Raw genomic sequence first — 14,330 nt, forward strand, 5'->3', positions numbered from 1 at the left:
TGTGTGATACACTATCCTGGTGATGCTCTTTTCTGAGCTATCAGTTACTTCGGGACAGAGGCATCAATGCCAAAGAGGTGAAAGTGACTTGAGGAGGGGAGGAAAGGTGGCTCCAACAGATCTGGACAATAGGAAACAGAGAAGTCAGGCTCTTCAGACAGAAAAGAAAAACAATGACTTGTAAATGGAGCCTCTGAGAGAGAATGAACCATTAGCATGTTTCAAGTTTCTTACCTTCCTGATGCCAGTTCACATCACAGCACCTCATTAAAACTGGTTTGATTCTCAACTCATAGGGGAGGCCAGAGCTCTGTTGCTCACCATGGGTTCAGGTTCTGCTAAGCCTTGCTCATGTTTTCACCACGCAAGTGGTCTGGTCGTTTGGATGGAGGGAGCAGTGTTTTCCTTCTCCCAACAGTCTTGCACTAATGAAAATCCTGGGTAAGTTACTGATCAACCCATTTCAGCAGGAACTGGGGAACCCATTCTTGGAGACCTGATTTCTTGGGAACTCAGCATCATCTGTAAGTATGGGCAGATCTGTGGCCTACAAAAGAGCACACAGCAGAAAAGGAGCAGGAAGAACTGTCCTAAGAAAGACAGTGCTAAACCTTTTGTGCTGCCCCAGCTGGGGACAACATCCAAGCTGGGGTTAATATGAAAAGGGGAGAGCACAGAAATGCTCAGCAGCATTGTGCTGGCTGTGCCAAATGCCAACCACCACCACTTCAAATCTGCCCCTTGCAAGTGGCTAGGTCCCGTGCTCTTCTCCCCGGCCGTCTTGGGCTGGAAGAGCATTTGCAGAAACAGGACATGGTTGCAGAGCAGTGTTGGTGCACCCTGCTGCAGCCCCTGGAAAGGAGTTTCTCTGGAACCAGAAGGCCCTTTCAAAAGCAAGTCAGGAAGTAAAACAGCCCTTGTAGCACGCTGATTGAGAGTGTGGTTGGTCACACACCCGTCTGGTTTCTGTTCTGGCCCGGTAGGTTTTTGAAGGCCCAGCCAGTCAAAACAGTTAGGCTTTCATCTCCTGACTTGCTGATGCATTTTGTATCGAACTTTGAAACACCCGTTCAAAAATGAAGCACGACTAACCACAGGGATAGCAAGACCTGCTGTTAATTCAGACCCTCTGCTGGGGAGACAGGCGAGGTGAAATGGCCTGGTTTCTTCCCACACAAATGGCTAACGGGTCTCCACCTTCACTTCCTCCTGGCGAGAAGAACGATCTGGGATGCGGCTCCTGGGAACTCCAGGTAAGAACTGTAATTATATCAAACCTAATCAAGGCAAGCCAGCATGTACTCCTTTTTAAAATAAGCAACAAGGCCTGTGGTTACATGGGGAAGCCGCACCTGGGACTTTCTTCAGCAGCTGCTGCTTTGAGCCGAGGAAGGGGCAGTTCAGCGCCGGGGTGAGTCAGCACAGCGACCTCCCCGCTGCCAAGGACCAGTCTGCAAAATGCCTTGGCAGGAGCTGAGCACTGCTGGAAAGGAGCTTTCCCAGCAGGAGAAGCTTGTGTTTCTTGCCCAAGGCACTGCCTGCCACAGCATCCACCTCCCTCTGCCCAAGCCTCACGTTTCCTTGCTTGCAAATTTTATGATGGCACAAGCGCTTCCTTCCTTGACTCCCTGGCCATGACACCCTTGCACCGAGCGCAGGGCTGGCTGCCGGAGCCGGTGCCAGGGTGGGGGCCCTGGCGGAGAGAAGAGCTGATGCTCATAGTCTGGGCTCTGCTGCCTCCCCGTGGCATGTCCCCCCCCACCCCCACGCTGTCTCCTCTTTCTTCTTGGCCCTTTGCCTTCCCTTCCATTTTATCTCCTCATCTTATGGCTTTTTCTCTTTAAATCCTTTCCCCTCTGCTTCCTCCGCCTCCTGCCTCCCCCCAAAATAACCTAGACCTGCTCCTCCTCACCCCCCGCCTGGCTGCTCCTCGCCAGCCTCTCGGCAGCGGCACGGCCCGCTCCTCCTTCCTGCAGCCCTGCTCTCGCTCTCGCTGGGGGCTCTGGGCAGCCTCTGCTCCCTGCACGGCCCCGCGTGGCCCTGCACGGCCCACCGCACGTGCCACGGGGCAGCCACTTGTCCACATCACCTGCCAGCTGTTGGCACTTGCCATGCGAGACCTTCGTGGTGGTCATACGCACACCACGGCATAGTGCATAAATCTCTACATCCCTCAGCTTCACTTTGCCCTGTCTCAGGAGATTGTCCCTGAAAAACCTCAAGCTAATCCACCTGCCTACCAAGGTGGGGTGAAGGTGGACTCTGTGGGCTTCCTGGAGAACCCGGCTGGCTCGGCAGGGGCAGCTCTGTGGCAGGGGTGGCTCTGTGGTGGCACTGGCTCTGCGGTGGCCAGTTAGTGGGTTTGTGGTGGCTCGGTGGTGGCCAGTCAGTGGGTTTGTGGCAGCTCTGTGGTGGCGCTGGCTCTGTCGTGACCAGTTGGTGGGTTTGTGGTGGCTCGGTGGTGGCCAGTCGGTGGGTTTGCGGTGGCTCAGTGGTGGAGGTGGCTCAGTGGTGGCTCTAAGGTGGCAGTGGCTGTGGCTCCGCGGCGGTGGTGGCTGCGTGGCGGCGGTGGCCCGGCGGCCCTGCGGCGGTGGCGCCGGGAGCCCCCGCTGACCCCGGCCCCGGGGCGGCCAGGCGGGGGGGCCGCACTGCGCTACCCGGGCGCCTCCCTGTTGCTAGAGAGACCAACTTCCGCGTTGGGCAGGGAACTTTCTAGCCTGCAGCCAGAAGCCGCTCTCCCAAGCCACCGCCCCGCGGACGAGACCAAGCCCCCGGTGGGGGGAGCTGCGGCGGGGAGCGGCGACCCGCGCCGCGGGCGGTGGCGGGGGGGAACCCCGAGCCGGCAGCAGGGGCGGCGGGAGCGGAGCCGCCCTGCCCCTCCGCGGGATGGTTTCGTCCGCCGCGTCCCCTAGCAACGAGGCCGGCGTCGGGCGGCGGGAGACGGGGCGCAGCGGGCTCGGAGCGGGGCGGCCGGTGCGTACGGGCCGGCGGGGGCCGGAGCCCCCGCGTGGCGGGGCGGGGGGGGGGGGGAACGGTAACGGGGCCGCCGCGCCTGCGCACTGCCCCGCCGGGCCGGGCCGGGGTGACGGCGGGCGGGCGGGTGGCGGCACGAGGGCCCGCGAGTCGTCTGCGCGGCCCTCACCGTTAGCCGGTGACCGCGCTTACCCGCGGCACCCAGCGCAGCCGCCGCCTCGAAGCGCCTTGTGCCGCGCGGCCTTTACGGCTTGCTGCGTGGCGGGCCGCGCTGCTGACCTGCCGTTGCCTCCCGCGCCCTCGGATGTTGTTTGTGGGGGACTTCATCCCAGGGAAAGGAACACGCGTCAAAACCCAGAGGAAAACCGATTTTAACGCTACGCAAATTGCTGGAGTGGTACACAGCTAGAAATTATCTTCAGCTCCCTTTCTGAAGTGGAAGAGATCTGAAGGAAGGGTGCAATGTTTAAAGCCATTTGTAGAGCCCATCACCATATTTGAGCTCGTATTATGTGGCTTAAATTACAACAAGAAAAATTTCCACGTGTTGATGTCTGGATGGCATAGTAATGGGGGCTTTGGCTATCCATAGGTAAATAGATAGCAGATAAATGACTACTAGATTTCAATCTGCGGTTCTTCATACAGGTTAGATTATTTTTTAAAGTACTTTTTTTCTGTTGCAATCTTTAGGCCATTTTGAGCCTTATTTGAAAGAAAAGGCGCTTTCTTAGTCCGTTTTGTTGAAACTTTGGATCAAAGAATCGAAATGGAGGCAATAGATCAAAAAGCTTATACCAGACATTGAGGAAGAACGCGTGGGAGTTTGACTTCTTGGATATGTAAAGCCCGGATTTACTGAGAAATTGTAATTATAGTTTTGCCACGATGACACGCAGACACTGTAGCTAATGTTGTGTCAGCAGTTCCATTAGAATATGCTCTTATTTTGAATAGTTCAATTTAGCATAATACAATGTACCTGGTATATCCAGGAAACATGCTTTTCAGGTGTGAGAGAATATGACTGAACTGCTGGGAAGATACGCATTTCAGCAGCAGTGAAAAGATGTAAAAAGGTTATTACAGCTAAAATGATGATGACTCTGTGCTGGTCAGATGTTTGCCATGGAAGAGCAGGGAGATGCGCCTGGACGTGCGGGGACAGCAGTGTGGTGGGGAGTGAGGGTTATCGAGGTCTGCAGAATATCTTCTTTCAGGAAGAGCTGTTCAGAGGAGATGGCAGTTAGGCTCCCCAATCTCACTGACTTGCAATGAGCTGAACTCCCTTTCCCACCTTGGAACCTCTCCCCATCAAAGGAAAGCACCAGCCGTTGTGGTCCTGAGGAAGGTGCTCCAAGTAGGAAAGGAGTGAAAGCTGCTAATGCGGCATGCAGCCAGCCTCCCGCTTGCAGCCGCAGGAGCGTGACAATAATGAAGCTCTGGGCAGTTTCACTGCTTTTGTTCAGGCTCCCTTGGGCAACAAAGAAATTCTCCAGCGTGGGCTGTTTCACGCTGGCTGCAGAGCTGGCTGAAATCTCAGGCTGCAGTTCCAGGGTCACCGCAGGATGGAAAGTATTCCCTTCCACGCGCGGCCCAAGCAGCAACAGCCTCCACAGTCCACCCCCAGCTCTGCTGCCTGGGGATCAGGGCCAGGGCACACTAAGATGGAGGGTGGGGAGGACAGCCCTTGGAGATCCAAGTTGGGATGCTGTTCTTGCTTCTGCAGGGAGTGGGGGGCCTGAAGATGATATTGGCAGAGTTGGAGGCTGGGGGAGAGTGAGTTGCCCTACCTTAAACCCATTGCCCCAGTAAATAGGCTGAACAAAAAGGAGAGGGTATCTCTTCCTTTAAACGGACTTGGAGATCATTCCTGCGAGCTGGATGGGAGCAGCAAAGCACCCACTAGCTGGAAGCTGATACCAGCGTCAGAGCTCCCCACCACGCTAGGGAACCTCCCTGCTGGAAATCCTTGCCACATCTCAGCAGCTGGGGTGGCAGGCGAGTGGGATTCCCGTTGTGTTTAGCAGTTCTCCTGTCTCTTTATCAGCTGTAGCATGCTCAGACAAGCTGTTTTACTCCTCTGTCTCGCAGATTGCTGGTATAATTTTTGAGGCCTAATTTTGTTATTTTGGATGGTAGGTGTATGTTTTCCACTGGCAGTTATAAACACCAGAGCCTCCCTCCTGTGCATCTGCAAGAGTGTGACAGATGGATGTTTTTGAGCTGGACACTGAGTTGGATTTTGTTTAATTGGGAGATAAATTTAGTACTCGGGAAGGACTTTATGGAGGTGTGAGTGAGTACACAGGGTGCAAAGTGGTGAAGAATTAGGCCTGCTGTGGGCAGGCTTGGTACACACTTCCTCCACACAGCTGTCGAGGGAACTCAGCCGTGATCTGCAGCAGCCGCGTTATTTCAGTTCTGGGCAGAGATTGCCAGTCCTGCTAAATTGGGAGTGAGCTCTATGGCTCTCACTAATAAAGGTTCGGATGAAGCTTGCATCCTGGCGTTAGCTTTCTGAATTGGGCAGGTTTGGGCTTGCAGTCCTGAAAGGTAAAAGGCCAGTACGACCAGTCGCAGTGCTACCTCCTCCCCTGCGCCCAGGCAAGGATGCTCAGGTGACATATCAGGAGAGCCCCAGCAGGGTCACTCCGCATTGCTGCTCTTCTTCTGTGCCCATGCGGCAGCCACAAAAGAGGCCAGCAGTGATTCATCAGGAATCCTTGGATCTCTGCTGATACCAATCAATCCTGCTGGGCTGCTAAAATAGATATGGCCAGAGCATAAAATAACTAATAAAAACAAAATCCTCCATGGAAAATTCATTCTTCAGGGTATGAGGTTCCTGTTGCCAAGCCAAAGAGAAGCTGAGAAGAGAAAGATTTGAGATTTTCTAGCTTGCAGGAGGGGAGGGGGTATTATTGATCCTGTCTCCCAAGTCTCTGCAATCCGTTCATTTACTCTGTTTCACTTAAAGGATTCGCGTCATGGTAACCTTGATTTATTATCTGATTTCTTTTTTGAATCAGCCTCTCAAAATTGTGCACTGGCTTGAACCTGCAGTAATAAACCAGCAAACAGTTATTCCCTCTTATCTCAGGCATGTATATAATGCTTTCCCTGCTGCGTGTGCCTGATTCATTCTTGCAGACAGGTGGCAAGGTGAAATTTAGAAAAATTGCCCTCTCTGATCCAGAGTATAGGATGGGCATAGTTTTCACTCCATTCAAGAGCAGGGCAGAGAGGGCATGGCAGGAAGAGCCTCTGTGTTATCCTCTCCGAGTGGGAATGAAACGCTGGACGGGTTCCATGCCAGTTATGACCTACAAAGGTGTTTTTAATGATTTGTTGCAGCAAGTTGGAACACTGAGACAGCAGCCTGTTGCAGACACTTGGTGTCCAGAAGTAAACAAGGCAGATGCATGGTCTTAGGAAGGGTGCAGAACACAATCTTTTAGCCACATAGGGCTGGATGAGGACTCTGGGCCTAGCCCTGAGCAGGAATTGATGAATAAGCTGCATCATGCTCAGAGTAGCCTTGAGAGACATTGTGAAGAGCTTTGACTCATAATTTATAGGAATAAGCTATGTGGGTATGTGTGCATCATTACACCAGTATATGTGTGTGCAGGCTGGGGGGGCTTGTGCCACTTTATCTATATTAATGAGTTACAGTAGTCATCTCTGTGTTTAGACAAGCCTAAAATCAAGGGTTGCATTTTTATCGTGCCAGAAGTCTGAGGGCTCCTCTTAATTAGGATCTCTCAGTGCATGAAGGCTTTTATAAAATAAAGCCATGTACATGTGATATTTGCCTGGACTTGCATCTCCCAAGGTGGAAAAATAGAAATTATTTGTGAGCTGAGATAACCAGCAAAAATATCCCCTGCAGGAGGAGAGAGAGGGGAGCTTCTGGCTATATTTTAATATTCGTCAGGCCATGCTTAGACGTCTCTCCTGCATTATTTAAACAAAAGACTCAGACTTTGCATCTGGGAGTAGCTGTGTTGGTATCTAGGCCATAGCACGCTCCCATCGGAGTCAAGTGTGACAAGATTTTTAAGGGATTTTGGTACAGCAAAAGTAGCACTTCTGTTGTAGTCCCAGTTTACTGAGATTCTCCTGGCAGCCTTTTGAATGCTGCCACAGATCCGGGAAGCCCCTGCTGTTTCAGGAAAGCAACTTTTCATGTGTATACTGCTGGTTTTCTCCTCCAAAACCATTTCGAATAATAAAACACTCTTTTTCCCTGGGGTTAGTGAGCCATCCAGTCAGCCATGTGAGACCAGTGGCCTCCGGGTCATGACAGCAGTGCTCGGTACCAAAGCAGGGGGTCGAACCTACCTTGTTACCCACTCATCTTCTTAGCAAGCCAACAATATCCAACACAGTGGGAGGATGTGGAGGAGTGCCAAAGATACAGTGCTTAACAGGCTCAATATCTTTCTACTCTAGCAAGCCCAGGGTTGCATCACAGCATTGTTATCCTGAGAAGATGGATAAAGCAAAGAAGGGTTTGATGAATTCCCTCGGGAGAAGCCCCTACCCTCCCTCTATCAGCAGTGAGGCTTCGTGCTGGGACTGCAGTCCAGGAACGAGTTTATCTCCTCCCAATAGCAGTAACCAGGGACTAAAAAGGAAATATCCGGCTTTTAGAGAAAAGAGTTTTTATTCTGATGTCCTCACTGCAGGAGCCTCCAACAACTTGGGGGTAAGTGCAAAGAACAGTTCTTTTTCTACCATGGACCCTTTTAAATGGAAAGACCTATGGTACACTTGGCTCAGAGAAATGTAGCTTTCACCCCAGGTCCTAGCCCTTCGCTTGGGGCAGAGGCCTTTGTGCAAGACCTTGGCCCTCACAAAGTGAAGCCATAAGGCTCTTCCTGATCACAGTTGTGCTGCCATCCTCGGTGGCCCTTGCTATCACTGTCACCATGATGTTGTCTGGGTTTGGAATGCCACTTGGCAGGACAGGGCAGGCACATGGTTGGGACTGCAGGGGATGTGTGGAAGTAAAACTCGAATAACTGTCTACCTCATTGGCCCCCAGTCCACATTTTGGGTTGATTTCAGACTGTACTCTGCTGACAAATCCTCTGCCTCTGTGCATTGGGCTGAAATTTCCAGATGTTTGTACTTCTTTAAGCCTCTTCTAACCATTATTCACAGTTTCTGATTGTTCCTAAAGCTCTTGGTAAAGTGGGTCTTAGTGTTTCACGCTCTCTACGGACCTCTTTAACCCACTGTCCCACTGTGCTACAAATGTGTTCTGTTACCTCCAACACTTCCCCCACATTATGTATTTCAGGATGTATGTGCTGGCCCCCATGTGCACAAGGATTTGCTAAGACAGGCAGACCTCGAGCAGCACACCCCAAAAGGTAAATCTACTGAAAAGAAACATGGTACGGCAGGAAACGGGACCATAACTCTTGAAGTTGCTAATGCTGAGCATATTGGGAACTAGACTGTCAGCTGCTGACTATAGATTAGTGCACTGCTTTCATTCTCCTCTCAGTGCCAGGAATGGGGCTGAACTGCTTGAATGTCCCATGAAGAGTGAATTGCTTTTCGAGGTGGAGCAAAGTGATCCGGTTAGGCGGTAGAACTGTGCTCCTTTTTCTGCTGGATATATCCATACCCCAAGGTTAAGGGTGTCTGTCTCTGTCTATGGGAGCTGGATCCCACAGGCAGGCAGTGCCATATGTCAAGTGAGCACTAAATTTACATGTTTTGCCCTTTCTGTATGTATTATAATTGTGTATGGAGCCAGCAATGCCCCCTTCCTGCTTATCCAGAGCAGTGTAAAGGGACCTGTCCTCTGGAGCTGTATTCAGGCTCTGAGTGACCATAGCCAAAACCATGGTCCTCTCTCACTTGTTCCCCTGCATCCAACTGTGCCCCAGAGCTCCTTGTTCTGTCTAGATACAAGACAGCTATGTGTATACTGAGCTGCTGGTTCCACCTGCTTACAACAGCTTGTTGTATCATGGATGCTCAAATGTAGGCAGAGAGCATAGGCAAAGGTCTACCAGCACTCGCCTAGCCCCCAGAACATGCTTGGGGGTATGGATTATAGGCTGGCAGTGAGTGGGGAGAAAGTGTGCATGTGAGAGGATTTTAGTCTTAGAGAGAGATGGTAACTATATATACCACCTTCCTGTGCTTAGAAGTGACATTTATTTTCATGAGTGAGGAAAAATGACTGCATCCTCAAGTGAGTCTTGACAAGATAGACTCATCCCTAACAAGTGGAGACAGATCTCTATTTATGATCTGCTGCTTCTTCAAGAGGGAAGAAGCCATCAGGCTGGAAATGTAAATGCAAATGACACACTAAGTATTGACGTAAATAGTTGATACTGCAAAGGGCCATAATGAATGGTGCCATGGATTTTGCAACAATAGAGTGACAAAGTTGGAATAGTTGTGCTCCCTGACAACAAATATAAATCAGGACCATTCTCCGAAGATCCCAAGCAAGAGAGATGTGTGAGGCTAAAGTAGTTGTAGTAAACCCTCTGCACCCTTTCTGTACTTACATCGTCCTGAAGTATCCCTAGCTTCAGCATCATTGACTGCAGTGGGAACAGTGAGGTGCACAGTGCTTCCTACAGTTGGTTGCCCTCTCCCGTGCACAGCGCTACACAACTGCTTTGCAATCAAGGGTCTCTGCTCCGACACAGGCAGAAGCACACACAGCAGGGTGAAGGACTGGGTCCAAAGCTTGATATCCACAGCACTCACTTATGAGCCAGAACCTTAAGTTTCTCCTTGGTCAAGTGTATAAGTTCATCAAATGAAAACCTCTCACTCCACCAAAATCTAATTTTGGCTCAATGGTTAGCTCTGCTAAGGAATAGTGCTTTTTAAAGCTTGCATGCAATTACTTAATTTAGGCTAAGTTTCAAATTCCCAGTTTGCTACTGTTCTATTATTTGCAGCTAGCAATGACTGGTTTAGCAATCTAAACAGTTTGGTTTATTTATGGAGTAAACGACATGGTTTAATTTCAGCCAGTTCTTGGAAACGTATACTTTTTACTTAGTCCAAATTCCCATTGAAAACATTTGGCCAAATTCTGAGACTGTTAGCTGTTTAACTCAGTCCTTGCTCATGCCACTGCTGAGGTGAGTGGGAGGTTCTATTGAGCAAGAACCGAGGAGAGGTTTGTCCCAAGTAAGGTGTGAACAGAGATTTCAGAATGTAAAGATGACCCGAGCAGCTGGCTCTCCTGGAATACTCATAAGCCTTTTATCACCATTTTGACTGAGTTCCTCCCTACTACTGACTCTTGCTCTCACAGCATCTCAGGCAGGCAGGAAAATCCCACCCCATGCTGAGGGTGGGGGATGCCATGCACTAGAGACCAGTAACTTGCCCAAGATCACATAGACAGTCTATAGCAAAGCTGGGAACTGAACAGATCTCCTTAGACCCTGGTCAGTCCCTTCCAGCTAATAAGGTGCATTACAATAATCCTCAGTGGAGGCTTCTTCTGTGCCATCATTTTGACATTGGAAAACCATAATGACATGTTGCACCAGGAAAAAAGGTCTTTCATCTGCATGGGGGGAATGAAAGTCTATTTCCCCTTGCTGTCTGCTTGATTTTTCTCACTTACAAATCTAGTGCAGTGATTCCTACAGACAGTCCAGGAGACAGCAAGTCCTCCAGTGTATAGATATGTAAAGCAGAATGATGCTTTTTGACTTCTGACCTTTGTTTCTATTTGTCTCTCAGTCACAACCTTCAGGACACCTGAGGACATTGGAAGTTGCCTAGAGAAACAAGCGATTGGACCAACCACTGAGATCCTCATCAAGTCAGATTTCCCACTGCGAGCATTTAAGCCCAAAGTGCAGATTCCCTTCCAAAGGCTTCCAGGGCAATGCCCTCGGAAGGTTGAGATAGAGAGGTAAGCAGCCAGAAAGTGCCTAGAAGCATCATTATGGAACAGACACAGCAGACTGGGGTGTTCATTTTTGCTTTCAAGACATGGTATATCAAAAGTCTTTAGAAAAATACTGTCCTATAAGGAGTTTATATCACTTTGGGGCCTGCGCACAGCACTGTTAGCTCAGAATTGATCCCATATAATGATCTTTTCTGTGGCAAAGCTGCTCAGAAAGTTCCCATTTCTTCCTGACTTTGGTGCCCCTTGCTGTTTCCCTGCTATGTGTCTGTGTACCACCAGCTGAGCTAACTGAATTGTTGGTGGGGAAGTTCCTGAAGTCAATCTGTGAAGTGGTCCACATAAAAAAAAAAAAAAAAAAAGAAAGAAAGAAAAAGAAACAAAACCAACCAACAACCATTTTTGGAGAAGAAAGGAAGCCTTGCTACTGAAAAAATCATAAGGTAGAACAACTCCAGTAGGGTCCACAGGGAGCAAAACATGGGTCCGTCAGATCCGTGAAAAAGAATGTTCTGCAGGGTGTGAGATAGGAAAGCACATTTCAGTGATCCAGCTGCTTTCTGCCTGAGGGGCTGATTCCCACAACACTTGCTTTGTATTGAAACCAGATGCCTTTCCCCATCAGCCCAGTTCAGTGTCCAGAGCTAACTGGTAATTATTACTGGCAACAGGAGTAGGCTGACAATGGAGCCTTCTGCAGTTCCACTTTTGGTATGTTGGCCTGTCTCATTTTAAAGCTCCAGTGATCTCTTATGCCTTCTGGGGAGCCTGCAACACAGTGGTGCCAGGGGGTGTGGGGTTATAAGCACAGGAACCATTTCAGGCTCATTAAGTGGTTACTTTCCCATCCAATTCAAAACAGGAGAAGAAGGCTGTATCTCAGCCTTGATATTGCTCAGCTCTTAGCCAATGAGGGGATAGACTCCAATCAGTTGATGCCAAGGCACCACGAGCCTGACAATATGCCAACTATTGAGGACAAGAGAGATCCTATCTTTCCCATCTACCTTCCACTAAAGGTAAGAGAGTACATTTGGTACTCTGTGATCTGTCTCATTGCTGACACCACAGGCTCTTTCTGAGAATCGCAGGACACTTAGAAGTCATTGATATGGGGTTTGGGCCCTGAAGAATATCTATAAGATGCTGAGCATCTGCAGGTTGCCCACAACTTCCATCAGAACTAATAACCCTTGAGGATGCTCCTCACTGTCACTTGTGTGTCCAAAGAAAAGGTGTCTCATGTTTGCTTCTGGATGCAGCAGTCAGCACTATTTTTGCATGAGACCTCTCCAGACGGTGGTCTCTGCTGTGGCCTGCTCCCTGGGAGAGAACTAGATGTAGAGATACTGCTTTCTAGGAGAAAGTTGTTGATCAAAGGTCTGTGCAGCTTTTGCACCTCGACTAGTTTCCCTTCTTACAGCCCATTTAAGAGCTGTGTGTTAATTTTCCTCTTATTAAATTTTGTATTAGGATATTTTCTTCTCTCTGAAACAAGACTTCATTTCACTCATGTCCTGGCTTTTTAGATATTTGACAATGAAGAGTATGACTGCCGAACTCCAGAAGAGTGGATCTTGCTAGGATTGGAGCCAGGATCTCATGATAGAAAGCCAGTGCCTGGAAAAGCACTTTTACCTACAGATGATGTACTGGGACATGGTAAAGCTTGAATGAACTACTGCTCAAGTTGGGGGAGAGGAGCTTATAATTACAGGCCCATTGAGTAGAAGGGAACATTTAGGTTATGATGAGTGCAGTTCTGATCAGCAGAAAAGCAATAGCTCAGTTCTGAACAGGCTCAAGCAGTCACAGCAAGAGACCAGGAATCTGGACAACTGTCAATCCTGCCCTGGATTTGACTGTTCCTAGTTTTTTTTAGAAGTAGCCTCTGACTTTTCCCCACCTGTTTCTGTGGCTGGAAGTCAGTACAGTCAAAATTCTGAGTGCTTTATTGATGTGTTGGTCCCATCATGGAGTTAAGTAGGTATCTGAACAGAGTATCTTCTGCCTGGGTTTCACTGAGTGTGCAAACTGGAAGTCAAGTTCAGATTGCTCTGAAAATCCAAGTAGTTCTGTGATCTGGAGGTAGTTAAGTAACAAGGACAGCTGTTGTTCTCCTGTCACTCAGAGCCTTCCTAATGAGAAAGCATTCCTGGGTACACCTATACTGGAGTCCAGTTTTGACTGCAGCTCACGTCAACACATCTATGCTAGCTTTAAAGCACTGGAACTGGCATAGGTACTGACTGCAGCACTGGGACAACCTCCTTAGGCTTGGTTGACTGCAAAACCTAGTCAGGAAGCTGGGTGAATCCTCAGCCAGCCAGGACCTGGGTGGCTGGGCTCTGCTTGCTCTGTCTGCCTGTATGCAGCTGCCCCGGGGAACACTATACCTGAGCAATCCCCAAATTGAATAGACTGTTCTGGGCATAAGTAGCCAGACCTTCTTGGCCCTGGGGAAGGTGAGATTACACCCGTATAGTGCCAGCACTGTTGCAAATGTCTACAGCTCAGAGGAGTGGTTAATGGCATCCATTCTCACCTTCAGTATAATGCTATCCTTGCCATTTTCTGCTTAGCACCTCTCAACATTTAAGAGTTAGGCATGTCAGGAGTGACTCAGAGAAATAACAGATTGGAGTAAGACACGGGTTTGCACACACTCTCAAACAAAAGAATGAGAACTTGTGTGTGGAGGGGGACACAGGGCTAGAGCCTTTCCTGGGAAAGGATAATGGGATCCCCACAGAGCCTGTGTGGGTAACAAGGGGTGCTGGATTAAGGGGAGAAGGAACTGGGAAGCAGAGAGGATCCCAAGCATGATCTGAAAGAGAGGATATAGGGGCATACAAAACCCAGGCATGCGGTATGGCTGGGAAGAGTGAGTGAGAGCGCCTGAAGCACGAGATGGGAGGATGGCCCACATGGGGAAGAGGAGGAAAATGAAAGGCAATGATGTGTGCAAACAGTTGGAAATGCTAAGCTGTGTGACCCGAGTTCATTATTTAGTTGATCACTGCAGAAATTATCTGAGATTGATGGACAGAGATTTATGATAGTAATGAATTTGACTGCAGCCCCACCAATCTGATCAGGAAATGCTTTTTGCTGCAGCCCTCAGGAGAATGGACTAACCCTGTTTTAATGCTTGACTCCTCTCAGAGGACCCCAAAAGCCAAAAGTTAATCTACAAGTGGACTGACGTTGGTGTTCTGGATTATGACAAGGAGACAAAGCTCTACTTGGTCCATAAAACAGATGAGAACGGGCTGGTGAGAGATGAAGAAGGGAGACCCATCCTCAACGGAGGAATAACTCCAGAAGGTGTGTTCCCAGAAAGGCCTTCTGGAACCTGGCATATACTCTGAGAGCCAGTCCATTACCCACACTGGTCCTAGGTATATATGGAAAGGATGTCAAGAAGTCATTTAATCCC

The 14,330-nt window shown here is 49.4% G+C and overlaps 1 protein-coding gene across 1 annotated transcript in view; it reads left to right on the forward strand.

Annotated features, from left to right (window-relative positions):
* The first annotated feature begins 2,905 nt into the window (after window positions 1–2,905).
* The window catches only part of DNAH1 (dynein axonemal heavy chain 1), an 84,258-nt gene continuing 72,833 nt past the window's right edge, over window positions 2,906–14,330 (forward strand). Inside the window, 7 exon segments of the mRNA XM_067303206.1 lie at window positions 2,906–2,973; window positions 7,432–7,687; window positions 8,285–8,357; window positions 10,720–10,894; window positions 11,754–11,910; window positions 12,421–12,553; window positions 14,057–14,218. Of these exon segments, the coding sequence (XP_067159307.1) occupies window positions 7,472–7,687; window positions 8,285–8,357; window positions 10,720–10,894; window positions 11,754–11,910; window positions 12,421–12,553; window positions 14,057–14,218 (916 nt within the window). The 5' untranslated portion in view covers window positions 2,906–2,973; window positions 7,432–7,471.

The sequence above is a fragment of the Apteryx mantelli genome, chromosome 12 (assembly GCF_036417845.1).
Source record: "Apteryx mantelli isolate bAptMan1 chromosome 12, bAptMan1.hap1, whole genome shotgun sequence".
NCBI lineage: Eukaryota > Metazoa > Chordata > Aves > Apterygiformes > Apterygidae > Apteryx > Apteryx mantelli.